Source organism: Labeo rohita, chromosome 24, assembly GCF_022985175.1.
Source record: "Labeo rohita strain BAU-BD-2019 chromosome 24, IGBB_LRoh.1.0, whole genome shotgun sequence".
NCBI classification, from domain to species: Eukaryota; Metazoa; Chordata; class Actinopteri; order Cypriniformes; family Cyprinidae; genus Labeo; species Labeo rohita.
Window position 1 is genome coordinate 27,363,332 of NC_066892.1, and position 15,020 is coordinate 27,378,351.

Genomic DNA, 15,020 nt, shown 5'->3' on the forward strand with positions numbered 1-15,020 from the left:
CCTTGACTTCACATGACCTTTTCAATATATGTGTATATATATATATATATATATATATATATATATTTTTTTTTTTTTTTTTTTTTTTTTGTATGTTACATGAATTAGTATATTTTGTTATTTTTCCTATGGTGGAGTATTATCTCAGAAAGTAAGGTTACAAAACTATCAGTGGTGTGGTACCCTTTCAGTAGGTACTAATATGTTTACTTTAGGTGTATGTACTTTTAAATTACTAATATATAACTTTAAGGTGCTGATACAGTATGTCCCATTTAGGGATAAATGAGGTACAAAGGTGTGCCTTTTACCTTTTGTACAATACCTTATGGTGCCGCCCCAGTGACAGATTTTAACGTTTTTTAACTGAGAGTGTATGCTAGTGTTTGTGCATCAGTGTCCAAACTGATTGTTTATGAAGCGTTATGTTGTTTCTCCAGCATCAGTCTGACCTTATATTTACTAAACACTTGACTTAATTCAAACCAGCTGGCCGCTTGACTCCTCCGTTTGGCACCTGGACCATAATGCACCTTGCTCTCTCATCATCCCATCAGTCATCTGACTGCGTCCCTCGAGATCCTGCGCTCGTCTGCGTCAGTTGCCCCTCTCTCCTCTGTTTTAAAGCGAGGTTATGGACAGGAGACACCAGGAGAGCGGCTGAAGTTGACAGATGGTCCGTGTCACCGGGACGCAGGGAATATTTACAGAGGGCCACCCCTGCTCCGAAATGGATCTTAATGTTCCTCTTTGCTGAGCCATCACTATGAAAAATGAACATGTGCACCTCCTTCGCCAACCTTGCATCTTTTCCTTCCGCTTTGACTTTTCCCCCGCCCCGGCCCGGCAATTTGCCGCATGTTCTGGTGTGTCTTTATAACCGATAGCTTTCTTGACTCTTTCTGAGACGTCTTTAATAGAGCGGCCGCGTGTCGCTTTTAGACGAATCATCGGTCAACACACAAAATGCGGGTGCGGTGGAGACCTGTGGTGCGTTTATGGAGTGGACGGGATGGACTGCAGCGCTCCGGCTGGACTCATTTTGTAGCGTCAACGAATTTAACACAAGGGGATAATTAGAGAAAGATTATGCTTGTGCTGAGAAATCACTGCTACTGTGCAGGGGTCTCGTCTCTTATTCTGCACTGTTTAATTTTAGACAGAACCGAAGATACATTCATTAGATCCAGCATTTTAAGATAAATGTTAGTTAAAAAAACAAACAAACAGCTATATATTTTCAAGTATAAATACCCATTCATTTGATTATAATATTATGTATTATAATTAACAATAATAGTAATAAAAATAGAAAATATAATAATAATATAATAATAACATGTTTACATAAATTATGTATAACAGAATATTTTCAACGCATTTGGAAAAAAATATAATAATGGTAATAACAATGTATTATGTAAATGTATTGAAAATATTTTGTTATACATATTTACTAAATGTCATCCCCAAAATACTAGTTTCCAACATTAAATACTTACATAAAATACTTTTATATTTGTCACTGCACTGTAGACCAAAATAGTTAAAATAGTTAACAATTATTTTTATATTTATATTTAGTTACTGTTAACTTGACAGTGTATGTTTTTCTACCCAATAGTAGTAGTAGTAGTAGTAATAATAATAATAATAATAATAATAATAATAATGGTGTTGTTGTAGTTGTTGATGTTGATGATATACAGTATATATTTGTAAATATTAATATTATATTTGGATTTTTAATGTTTTGAAAACAAATACACTGTTTGATGATAATAATAATAATAATAATAATATTATTGTTGTTGTTGCTGTTGTTGTTGTTGTTGTTGTAATTAAAGTAGTTTTGTATTATTATTGTTGTTGTTGTTGTTGTAATTTTAGTATTTGTTTTAAAAATATTAAACATAATATTAAACTGTTTATTAACCTGACAGTATATCTTTATCTACCCACTAGCAGTAGTAGTAGTAGTAGTAGTAGAAATAATAACAATGAAAACAGAAAATTTGTTACACATTTGGAAAAAATAATAATACATATTATAAATGTATTGAAAATATTTTGTTGTAAAGGTAACATGTTAACTTTTACAGCCCCATAATTCTTGTTTAAATAATTGATTTTTATGTCTGTCACTGTACTAAGACTAAAATTAAATTATCTGGAAAATATTTAATTTCTATTAACTTGAGAGTGTCTTTTTTATACCCAATAATAATAATAAATTGTATTATTATTATTATTATTATTGTTGTTGTTGTTGTTATTGTATTCATCTTTGTAAATATTTATATTATATTTGTATTTTTTAAACATAAAATATATTACATAAAAAAATGTTTTAAAAATATATTACATAAAAAGCTTAATAATAAACGTAATATTAAAAATTTTATTAACTTGACAGTATATATTTTCTCTACCCACTAGTAGTAGTAGTAGTAGTAATAATAATAATAATAATAATAATAATATAGTTTGTTTGTATTTGTGATAAAAAAAAAAAAAAAATGTTATTAAATTTCATAACCTCAATTTTTTGTTCCCCCTTCCAACTTTACTTGCAGCCCAATAGGCCCTACTGAAAATTTCTACGATTAGTCTTCTAATAATATACCATTTATTATAATCAAAATCATCTAATAGCCTTGAAAGATTCACTTGGCTGTTCTCAAAAGCAATTTATTTACATGCAATTTTTAGGAATGTCATTTCAGTCATTTTTGTACGTCTTGTTTGTTTTAAGTTGATTCCTGTTTATATTGGCTTGTGACAGACTGCAGTAGTTAGACTAATTATTTGCATTTGCCATCTTGCTTGTGTTTGCCAAACAGCACTGAATCTGAATCTGCTGTCGATGATCAGTACCAGTATTAGCAAACGAAAAGCACATCATTCAACCACTACTCCTTACATATTGATAACCAACACTGGACAAAACGTTTTCAACTGCAGCTCTTTATCAAATGCTGATCAAACATTGTCGGTGCTCTTTGCGAGTTACGTGCTCCACAGATGTTTTGCTCACATTTCATCCTCAGCAATTTTGACTGTTTATACAGTTTGATCAGTGTGTTCTTTCCTGCAGTTCTGATGATGGACAGTGAGAACAGGCAGTTTTTTCAGACACACAAGGTTTGTCCTTGTTCATCATGAAGGCCGCATCTCTGGCCTGACTCTATGTTCGGTATTGATTTAGCCTGCTGCTGGCCTCTGAAAGCATGGACAAATAATTACAACATTACAACATACCCTTTGGACTTTAGTGCCTTTTTAACACAATTGCTCTGACATTACGTGCACATCTGCCATTCAACACAGGTGTGCTTTGTCTTGCACCCATAGTCATCCAAGATGTAGATGAGTTTGTTTCTTCATCAAAGTAGATCAAGTAGATCCTCTGCAGTGAATGGGTGCCGTCAGAATGAGAGTCCAAACTGCTGATAAAAACATCACAATAGCCCACAAGTAATCCACACCACTCCAGTCAATCAGTTCACATCTTGAGAAGCCAAAAGCTGTGTTTGTCAGAAATTTTAAAGAAAAATCTTACATTTTTAAGAAAAATTAGCTAGTATATGAATCCTCTATCTGTCTGAATCAGGGGAGAAATCTGCACAGATCAAGCCAAAACAATTCAAAGCAAATATGTGGGTGGATTTTGACTTTTTCACTGGAGGAAGCGTTGTTGTCATAGATGCTGAACTTGTATTTTGGCCAAAAGTGATGGTTTAAAATTAAAACATCTTAATGATCTATTTATTTCTTACAAACACACAGCTTCAGAAGACATTGTGATGTCTTGATTGTGATGTGTCTGGATTATTGTGATGTTTTTATCAGCTGTTTGGGCTCTCATTCTGACGGCACCCATTCACTGCAGAGGATTTACTGGTGAGCAAGTGATGCAATGTTACATTTCTCCAAATCTGATGAAGAAACAAACTCATCTACATCTTTGGCTTGAAGATGAATACGTTTTCAGCAAATTTTCTTTTTTGGATAAACTATTCCTTTAATATTTTTACTCCTTTAATATTTAATATTTAAGGTGCCAAGTAGGGATTTTTGCAACAATGCTGCAGAAGAATCATTTTTCAGTGATTTTTTTTGTTCTTAGTGTGAAGGACATTTTAATAATCCAAATAACCTTTTGTGCTTTGGAAATGTTATATAGATATTAAAGGTTTTTCATGGAACCATAATACCAGCAACCTTTATTTTAAGAGTGTGATTTCTTCCCAGACAGAGCTAATTATCACTTTAACTTTCTTTAGAGCACAATAAGATGAATAAAGTGTATTAAAATGTACAAATAGGGTCTGTTATAATTGAACGAAAACCAAACATCATTCAGCAGAAATATTATTGGTCTTCTGGTATTGTCAATAGTACGGTTTGATTGTTGGTAATATTGGACTTTAAGCTGTCAAATGACTTTCTTTTGATAAAAGCCAATTCTTTATTTAATTTATAAATAAATTAGCCAATAAAAAGTTCTCTCTCCAACATTTACTGACAAACGAGAAACCAGTTGTGAGGTTGTAGGTACACTCTAAAAAATGCTGGGTTAAAAACAACCCAACTTGGGATATTTGGCAACCCAGTGCTGGGTAAATATTGGACAGAACACATGCTGGATTATTTTGACCCAGCTGGTTGGGTTAAATGTTTTTACCAAACATGCTGGGTTATTTTATTTAAGTCTTGTTTAACTATTGTTTAAAAATTAGAATGGACTGGAACACACAGAATTACAGCAATAATCAAAAGATGAACATTTATTATTAAGCACACATGGACAAAATTTAATTTATTTGGGTGAATACAGCATAGTTTCTAATATTACGTACATTTAAACTCGTTTAACAAGCATTTTAGACAAAAAAATGTAACATTTAAAAGTAGGATTTTAATTTTCTCTGTAATCGCTTTTTACCGAAATAGTGCTATATTTCTGAGCTGGAAATATTCTGAGCCGGGTTAACTTCCAAATTCAGACCCCGTCCTTACGTTTCACTCATAGCTGAAAGTAGGGGTGGGAATCTTCAGGCACTTCACGATCCGATCCGATTCCGATTCTGGGAGTCACGATCCGATTCCAAAACGATTCTTGATCCACGTTTCTTCTGCTGTGCTCTTTACAACCTTACATTTAACCAAAATTGCATGTCTTTGCTTTTGTTTATAGTTGGAATCTCTGTATGTCAGTACTGCCAACTTAAAAGTAGGGGTGTGAATCTTCACTGGTTTCATGATTCAGTTCAATTACAATTTTCAGCGGTGGGCACCACTGGCGTGCAAGCCGCACACGCCGCGCTTAGAGTTCAAAATAGTTGTAGATCGCTTATAGAGATAGAACGCTTTCCGCATTCTGTGTGAAAGCGTGCACACGTGCCACATGCAGGAGAAAAACCAAGCTCAGAATCGATTCTGAAATGTTCAGAATCGTTGAAGAGAGAATTGCGATGCATCAGAGAATAGATTTTTTTCTCCCACCCCTAGCTGAAAAATGCCATGACTGACTCTAAAAACTGCCCATATTTATTTAGATTAAACATATTTTAAGATTAAACTCAATAACAAATAAAATCAATTTATTTTATGCAAGGCAAACGGTGTTTCCATCCTGCGAAACAAACAACCACAGCTGACTGACATCTGGTCTTTTTTGTTGCGTTGCTCAAATAATACAAATTAAATTACAGTAAAGATTTTATAAATGAAATAAAATGTATACAAACCTTTATTTCATTGAAGAAGTGCAAAAAAGAACAGCGCTCTCTCCTGTAGAGGACTCAAAAGCCTGCGCTCTGACTGACTGTAACTCAGCAGCTGGGTTGTTTCATCAGAGACCGGCTCAACTCAGCGGTTGGGTAGAAAAAAATAACCCAGCGTTAAAAATGACCCAGCAACTTGGTTACAGAAAATCTACCCAGCAAAAAAATAACCCAGCATCTCCATAAAAATATTAGAAATAACCCAATGAAATGACCCAACAGGCTGAACCCAGCATTTTTCAGTGTATATAGAATACGTTTTTTTTTTTTTTTCTTTTTGACCAGTCATTGGAAATCACACAAATGTGAAAAATATAGACAAGCTTTTACAGAAAATTAAACTGCCTTTGCATATGACAACAAAATCAGAATTCAGTAATTTCATGATAATAATGATGTAAATGTTAACGACTGGAAACTCTAATAATATGATATGATCTCTGTCCACAGGTCTCCATAGGGAAGATGTATGAGATCCAGAAGACGGTCGTCGAACAGGAGGAAAAGAAGAACGCTTGATGTCGCTGTGGGCGCGAAGGTCAATGTTCTCTGATTATACAGGACTGATGGGTTTGAGGGTCTTCTGTCTGTCTTAATGTTTCCTCTTTAAACATCTGTGTCAGGGTGGTCACGACAGACCTGTTTACACAGTCACTTCAGATGCATTGTGTCCCATGAACTGATATATAAGGTGCTGTATTGTCTACATACAGTATATCGTATAGAAGATGCCATAGAAATTGTATATAATGTATTATTTTTCCATTGTATGTTTGTAAGTGTTACAATAAATTCATGTCAGTTCCTTCATTTCCTTTGTGTGGGTTTTTCATGTAAATGACAGTTTTCACTGATTTATTTTATGGTTGGTTTTATAAAGGTTAAAGGTGTCTGACAAGGCCAGGCTAAAAATAGCTCATTCTGTTAGTTTTCAGCCAGCGATGGCCTAGTAAAAGCTGACGGGTATAAAGATCACATTACCCAACACCTACAAACAGATTGTGGATAGCAAAAGCAAGCAGTTTTGCTAAAACTCATATGTTTGTAGCCTACACATGTGGCCTAGTTATAAGTGCATTGTGTAAACAAATCTAAATGAAAATATGCGTGTGCATTTACATTTATTCAGGAGGCAGATATTGTTGACAGAAGCAACTTGCATTAATCACAGTGTTAACGAGAATTAAAAATAAGATTTTTATTTAGAGCCTTTTATTGTATTTGATATTAAAGCAACATAAAAAATAATTCATAGTCATATTCTTATATATTTGTTCAAATATTTCTTTTTTTTTTTTTCCTGAATCTAGTTCACTAATCATTTTGTTACCATTTAGTAGCTTAAATATTCATATTCACATAAGCTGTAATACATTTGCCCACCTTATGGTAAATATTGTACCTTCATTTTCTAAATGGTAACAAAACTATATGTAAAAACTATATGAAATTATTCCTATATGTAATATTGATTAACAACCAATACTTACATAATTGATATTTGATCTATATTTACATGAGCTGTTTATTTACAGAGTCAGGCTTGATATCCATTTCAAATCCACAATGTTTCATGTTTTTTATTTAGAGTTTTGCTTTGGTTCATATTTTGCTAACAGTGCAGACTAAGTGGTACCACAAAGGTTGTGATTTCATCTTGATAATGAACATAAACATAATCTGGAAAAACAGGAAATGGCTACATAACTTACAAAAATGCATTGTGTTGCACTTTGTCAAGCATCATTTGCTGAGTACAATACCAGCTGCTAAAAGAAATCATGTGTGCATTCATAAAGAATATTTGCTTATTTTTAAACAAACATTTGCATATTGCAAAACAGATTGCCGTCTTGCATGTTCATAGTCAAACAGATGCACAGACAGAACAACCCTTGGAGAAACTGCAGCAAATCTGGACTTTAGTTGAAATGATAGATAGCTTATCTCATATGTGTACATACAGACCTATTATAGACCTGCTTTACTTTCAACACAGCCAGTCTCTCCTCACCTTGAGAAAACTGTAAACATTATGTTTTGATCTCTTCCAACTCTTTATGCTATGGAAGCATGTTTTCACCACAGTGTTTAAAAAAAAGGTAATTGGATTTTTTTATTTAATGTCAGACTATTTTAATAAAAGCTTGCAATTGCAAGGAAACAAATCGCAATTACCTTTTTAATGAACTTTTTATTCATGAATTTTTTATTTAAGACTGAAACTCAGAATTGTAAGATGTAATCTCGCAATTCTGACTTTTTTTCTCAGAGTTTACATTTTTAGTATTGCAAAAAAAAAATCATAATTGTGAAATATATCGTTGCAATTGCCTTTTTAAATTTTGTTTATTTTTTGGCAGAAACGGCTTCCATATTATACTTCTATCAATGTAGAATAAGCCATTCAGTCTATATAGAATGATTTCAATGAACTTGAATCAAGCCGGTTGCTCTTTGTTTCTTATAAAAATGAATACATTTTGATTTGAATACGTTGGAGTTTTGACTTGGTAGGTCATTGATACTTTAAGCTTAAAGTCCAACTCAACTAAGCATAATTGGTGAATACTGCTATATTTAGAACTACAGATTTCCCATAATGCATTGCTGTATTGTTTTCTCTATGTTACCTCTCTTCATTACAGAGAACTTCACCGTGTCAATAACTGTGCACCCCATGACGGAAACAACACATTTCACATGATTAATAAATGGTAAGACTCATTTTTTTTTAAAGAAAACTCATATAAAGAAATGTGTGTGATTCCCTGCATCGTTTGAAGTAGTTCACCGTTTCAGTCAGTAGTTCAGTCATTTCACACTATATGACTGAGTTCTTCTGTGGAACGCGAAAGGAGATGTTCTTAGGAATGTCCATGCTGCTCATTTCAATAAAACAAAAACATACACTGTAGTAGCGTAAATAGGGGCTTTCAAGCTTTCAAAAGGACAAAAAACAGAGTGATAGTAAGCTTCCCCTGCTCCATATCTAATTTGCATAGTCAAAAGTGTCAAATTTCATTGGTTTCATGTGCATAACTGGTTCAAGGCGTATCACAATATCCAGCAATTGTCATATTGAAGACAAAAACGTGCAGTTCTGAGAGAGAATTTTTTTTGCAAGATTCGCTCTTATTTTTTTTCCATCTGAATTTCCTCTTTTTTTTTTTTTTTTTTTTGTCACAGAATTAAGAAAAATGCTGGCTTTTTTGCTTACAATTGCAAGTTATATCTCACAGTTCTGAGTTTAGAATTGCTCCTTACGCAAAAGTAAGTGACATTAGAATTTTAGAATATAGCACACGCAACAAATGGACTACATTTATGGTACTTTCTGGTGTTTTTGGAGCTCAACAACCCTCATCCACTTTCTATGAGCAGCTTGGACATTCTGCAAAATATCTATATAAGAAACAACATCAGATGGGTTTGGGAGAACATGAAAATGACTGACTGACAGAAATGTATTTTTTTGGTAAACTATTTCTTTAAAACAGATTTTATTACGACATGCCATTCCACGGTATATGTCCTTCAGCCTTGAGCGCTGAAACCTCCTTAAGAGCACATAACAGTCCTGCGTTAAACGTGCCGATGAATCCTTGCGTAAAAGCGCATCACTTCATATGGCGTGGAAAGCCGCGGTGTCACTGGATGACGAGCTGTGGTGCTTGAGGGAATAGTTCATCCCATCGTTGTTGTCCCAGAATTCCGAGTTATCATCCCTCATGTAGACGGCGAAATGCACAGCAGCGCTCGGACCTAAGAAAGGAGGCGTGTACATGGTGAAGGAGAAGCGCTCTCCGTGCGTCTTGTCCTCGGTGGGCACGGGGATGGCTTGCGCGTCCACGAAAGACAGCCAGTCGTTGAAAGTATACCTGACTCCAATCTCTCTCCCGCCCATCGCCCGAATGATCCCACGAACATCAAACTGCGTGACCGTGGCGCTTTCCAGTGCGACGCGGCAGCGCGTCAGCCGCGTCTCCAAGTCACCGGTGTCCACGGGGGCCAGAGCCAGAGAGGACTTGATGTTCACGCACAGGTCATCCATGATCTCTCTTTCCTTATGGATAGGGAAGCTCTTCAGCCTGGTGAAGACTTTGGCTGGAATCTGAGGATCCTCGCTGGTGCTGAAGTGCTTGACGCTCGCCAGATTCAAGCCGAGCGCGTCCGCGAACTTCACGCGTTTCCTGCAGCTCTGCGAGATCTGGTGGTACAGATTCACCTGCTCTGGATACGCAGGTAGAGACTTGGCTCTTCTTCTGTCTTTCAGGTACTCGGGTATCTCCTCGAGGTGAAGATCATCATCGGAGTCCAGTCCGTTCTCCATCTGCTCCTCATCCATTATGTCCATCATTTCAGGTTTGTAATCTCCAATGACAGAATGTGTCATTCCAGGAGAGAATCAATGTAGAGGCGCATATATGTGCGGACTTAAGAGCTAATAACGGCTGCACGGGAACATATATGTGCAGCCCTATATTGGTGGTCTGTCTAGTAATCAGTTACACGCTGGTTACGCCCACCACTGCAGACTCCAGCTGGCGCTGCTTTATACTAGACAAATTCAATGTGTCAAAAGAGAGACAGATGACAACATACGCCTCTACACGCACAATCTAGCTTCTGCAGGAAAAAGTAACTTTTTTCAGTTTTTTTTTTTTTTTCCAAAGTTTATATGAATAAACAAGGTCCTCAAGGTCCTCAAGGTCCCCAACCACATATATAAAAAGCAAGATTTCCATATTGAATATTATCATAAGTAATTATAGCGCAAAACGTTTTTATATATAGAAATGCAAAGTGTAATGTTATGTAAATCACTACCATCGCAGAAACAACCTAAACTAGTACATTTAAACTACATACAAATGAACTACAAATATACCTTTAATATAATCCAGATATATTTGTGTGAATCTGTCAAAACCGTGCGAGGCACATTTCAAAAAAAAAAAAAAAATTGAAGCCTTTTTTTTTTTTAATCATTGGCTATTAAAATTGTTTGTTTTTTGACATAAATGATTGAGCTAATTTGTTCCCCAGTATATATATAATATAATATAATATAATATAATATAATATAATATGATATGATATAATACTATGTGACCCTGGACCACTGGATTAAAGTATAAATCACGGGTGTAATTGTAGTAATAGCCAAAAATACATTGTATGGGTCAAAATTATTGATTTTTCTTTTATGCCAAAAATCTTTAGGATATTAAGTAAAGATCATGTTCCATGAAGATATTTTGCAAATTTCCTACCATAAATATATCAAAACTTATTTTTTGACTTTAATTTGGACAACTTTAAAGGCAATTTTCTTAATATTTAGATTTTTTTGCACCCTCAGATTCCAGATTTTCAAATAATTGTATCTTGGCCAAATATTATCCTATCCTAAAAAAACATACAAAATGGAAAGCTTATTTATTCAGATTTTAGATGATGTATAAATCTCTATATAAATGTATAAATAAATAATATAATATAATATAATATAATATAATAATATATTTAAAGTAATATTTACAGCATTTTTATGTATTTATAATATAATTTATAAATAAAAATATTTAAAAAAGTATTCAGAATTATTGCATGACAGTGATATTGCTAATAAATAAATAAATGAATACACAAATAAATAAGTAAATAAAAAGTACATGCCGTAATGTAATATACATATATATATAGTGTATAATGTGTTATCTAATACACTGACCATCTCAGGAATAACTTAGCACATACCTTAAATATACAATAAATATTATTGTATATTTGGAGTATGTTTAATATACTCCAAGATATATCTGGGTGAAAAAACAATGAATAAAAAATAAATAAATGGATCAATTAGACCATTAAAATAGTTTTCACTGTGACATTATTTGAACGACTGAGCTTATTTGTTGTTCCCCAGTATAATAAAATATAATATAATATAATATAATATAATATAATATAATATAATATAATATAATATAAAAGTTAATAAATTTATTTATTATACATTATTTATAAATAATTAAAAACCATTTTTCACAACATATCATTAAAGTTCTTTATTTATAATAAATGATAGATGGATTAGAGTTTAGCTCCAACCCAAATAAAACACACCTGAGCAAGCTAATCATTGCCTCTACTAATGTTATAGGCATGTTATTTTATTTTTGATTTATTTATTTATTTTTAGGGTTGGAGCTAAACTTTTCAGGAGTAGGCTTCTCCCTACCCCAACCCTATTTACCAGCTCTTGTTTTAGATTTCATTAGATTTCAAAAGTTCACCAAAGTTGTCCTAAGACGAGAACGGGTATTGTTTTGGTTTTAGGACAACTTTGATGAACGTTGTTTTGATCCACTTTAAATGTTGACTACTGTACATAACTGGGGTTTCTCACACTTTGTATCACTCAACTTGTCTGTTTTCACTTGCCATTGTGTGAATGCTTGTGTGAAAATTGTGGTCACTCAAAGCTTGCTGTTCCAGAGCTATGCACTGCTGGTGACATATGTAACACTTCACGCTTAGACAACTTATTTATTAACATTTTTTTCTCAAAAATAGGCCTACATGTTACTATACACATTGCCTTTGGTCTGAATATCAGCATTACTGTGATTACCTGCAGTGCTCAGGGCCTACAAGAGATGGACATTCAGTAAAAGTGTTTTAAACTGAAACATTTATAGTGCAGTTGCTGGAAATTGGCAACAGGTTTCAGCGCAGATGTAACCAGCCGAAACGTAAACAGGCTACAAAGTGTCCATATGTGGCTCTGTGTCGGTACACCAGCTTCCTTGAAAGCTGTTCTGGCTGCCGTCCCACCTAATGTCCACAGGTCAGTGAGATCTTCAAAACACGCTGTTATCACAGACAAAACAAACACACTGTTACAACAGCAGTAATGTCCAGTTACAGCTCCAGTGCACAGATACACTTGACCTAAAATGGCTTTTTATTTACATGTTTACATGTATGAACACACGACTTGTGTATAGTACATAGTCCAAAGCAGATCGAATGTAATTCTAGGCTGAAAGCACAATGCATGATATGATGAGGACTTATGACATTTAATAATCACAATAAAATCTAATATTAAATATACGAGTATATTCTGGCTCTACATTTAAAGCTATTTTAATTGTAACATACATGGACTGAACAGACTGAACACAACAATAACTACATCAGATCCAAACAAGGAATTTGAAACAAGGCCTTTGGAATGAAGTTGTACCAGCTTTACTTCACCAGCAGATGTCAGTGTTGTAACATTTCTCGACTACTAAAGATATGGTGGGTTTACAACTATTTCACACTTGTGGAATATCTGCACTTAGAGAAATAGTTCACTCAAAAATGAAAATGTGCTGAAAATGTACTCATCCTCAGGTTATCCAACATGTAGATGATTTCTAATGTTTCTTGATAGGCAGAGATTTGGAGAAATTTATCACTATATCACCTGCTCACCAATGGATACTTCACTGCAGTGAATGGGTGCCGTCAGAATAAGAGTCCAAACAACTGGTAAAAACATCACAACAATCCACAAGTAACCCACACCACTCCAGTCCATCATTAAAATGGCTTGAAAAGCCAAAAAAGAAAAAAGAAAAAAAGAAAAGAAAAGAAAAAAAAAAAAGCATGTTTGTAAGAAACAAATTCATCATTCAGATTTTAATTTCTGGGTAAATTAGAGTGCATAACATCGCTTTTTCTGGTAAAACGTTTTCTCGTCTGAATCAGGAGAAAAATATGCACAGATCAAGCACTGTTTACAAGCCAAAACTGTTATAAACAAATATATGCGTGGATTTTGATATAAGAGGACAACAGCGGATGGACTTTTCACTGGAGGAAGCATTATTATACATAAAGTTTTAACCATCTTAATGATTTATATGTTTCTTACAAACACGCAGATCAGCAAATTGTTTATTTTGGGGTGAACTCTTCCTTGAAATGCTGCTTCCGCAGAGATAGCATAACATTTCTGAGCCATTCACCAAGAAGTCTGAAGGTGATTTTTATTTTATGTATGAAGTCAGTTCTCAGTGAGTTCACACAGGTGTACTTCATTACATTAACTATTGACCTGATCCATGTACAGTTGTGGTCAAATGTTTACATACACCTTGCAGAATCTGCAAAATGTTAATTATTTTACCAGTATAAGGGGGATCATACAAAACTGCATGTTGTTTTTTATTTAGTACTGACCTGAATAAGATACTTCACATAAAGGACGTTTACACATAGTCCACAAGAGAAAATAATAGTTTACGTACGCTTGATTGTTAATACTGTGTTGTTACCTGAATGATCCACAGCTGTTTTTTTTGTTTTTTTTGTTTAGTGATGTATTTTGTTTAGTGTTCATGAGTCCCTTGTTTGTCCTGAACCATTTTTCTGTATTTGAACCCTTTCCAACAATGACTGTATGATTTTGAGATCCATCTTTTCGCACTGAGGACAATTGAGGGACTCATATGCAACTATTACAGAAGGTTCAAAAGCTCACTAATGCTCCAGAAGGAAACACAATGCATTAAAGGATAAGACTTACTCACTCTTTGTCATCCAAGATCTTCATGTCTTTCTGTCTTCAGTCATGAAGAAATTATGTTTTTTGAGGAAAACATTTCAGGATTTTTCTCCATATAATGGACTTCATTGGTGCCCCGATTTTGAACTTCCAAAATGTAGTTTAAATGCAGCTTCAAAGGGCTCTAAACGATCCCAGCCTAGGAAGAAGGGTCTTACCTAGTGAAACGAGTGATAATTTTTTTGAAAAATAAAAGTTTGTATACTTTCTAAGCACAAAAGCTCATGTAGCACAGGCTCTGGGATGCGCATCCACGACGCTACGAATCGTCTGTGTACTCCGGCTTAAAAAGGTAGTATGGTGAAAAACTCATTTTCTCCTACAAATTAAGAATCATCCGACATCATTGTACCTTTTTGTTTGTAAATAGCGTTTGACTTACTGCACTTCCTTAGTCTTTGCGCGTTCGCTTTGTAAACACTGGGTCTGTAGTTCTGCCTACGTCCACATGACCTTTCGACATGATTCAATAGTACGTAGCATCGTGGATGTGCATCCTAGAGCCTGTGCTACACAAGCTTTTGTGCTTAAAAAGTATACAAATTTTTATTTTCAGAAAAAAATGACAGATCGATACGCTAGATAAGACCCTTCTTCCT

At 34.2% G+C, this 15,020-nt stretch overlaps 2 protein-coding genes across 3 annotated transcripts in view; one reads left to right on the top strand and one right to left on the bottom strand.

Annotated features, from left to right (window-relative positions):
* LOC127155532 (LYR motif-containing protein 4B) overlaps positions 1 to 6,587 on the top strand; it is a 73,590-nt gene extending 67,003 nt beyond the window's left edge. The window contains exon 4 of one of the 2 annotated variants that reach the window (XM_051097795.1): positions 490 to 1,237. In XM_051097795.1, coding sequence (XP_050953752.1) covers positions 490 to 565 — 76 coding nt within the window. In that variant the 3' untranslated portion in view covers positions 566 to 1,237. Of the gene's footprint in view, positions 1 to 489; positions 1,238 to 6,239 lie in introns of those variants that run through there. The other variant, XM_051097796.1, reaches the window with a different exon arrangement.
* A 755-nt stretch (positions 6,588 to 7,342) lies between these two features.
* Positions 7,343 to 10,305, bottom strand: ppp1r3g (protein phosphatase 1 regulatory subunit 3G). Its single transcript, XM_051097791.1, has one exon. The coding sequence runs from the start codon at positions 10,183 to 10,185 to the stop codon at positions 9,415 to 9,417; it is 771 nt and encodes a 256-aa protein (XP_050953748.1). The 5' UTR covers positions 10,186 to 10,305; the 3' UTR covers positions 7,343 to 9,414.
* Between the last annotated feature and the right edge of the window lie 4,715 nt (positions 10,306 to 15,020).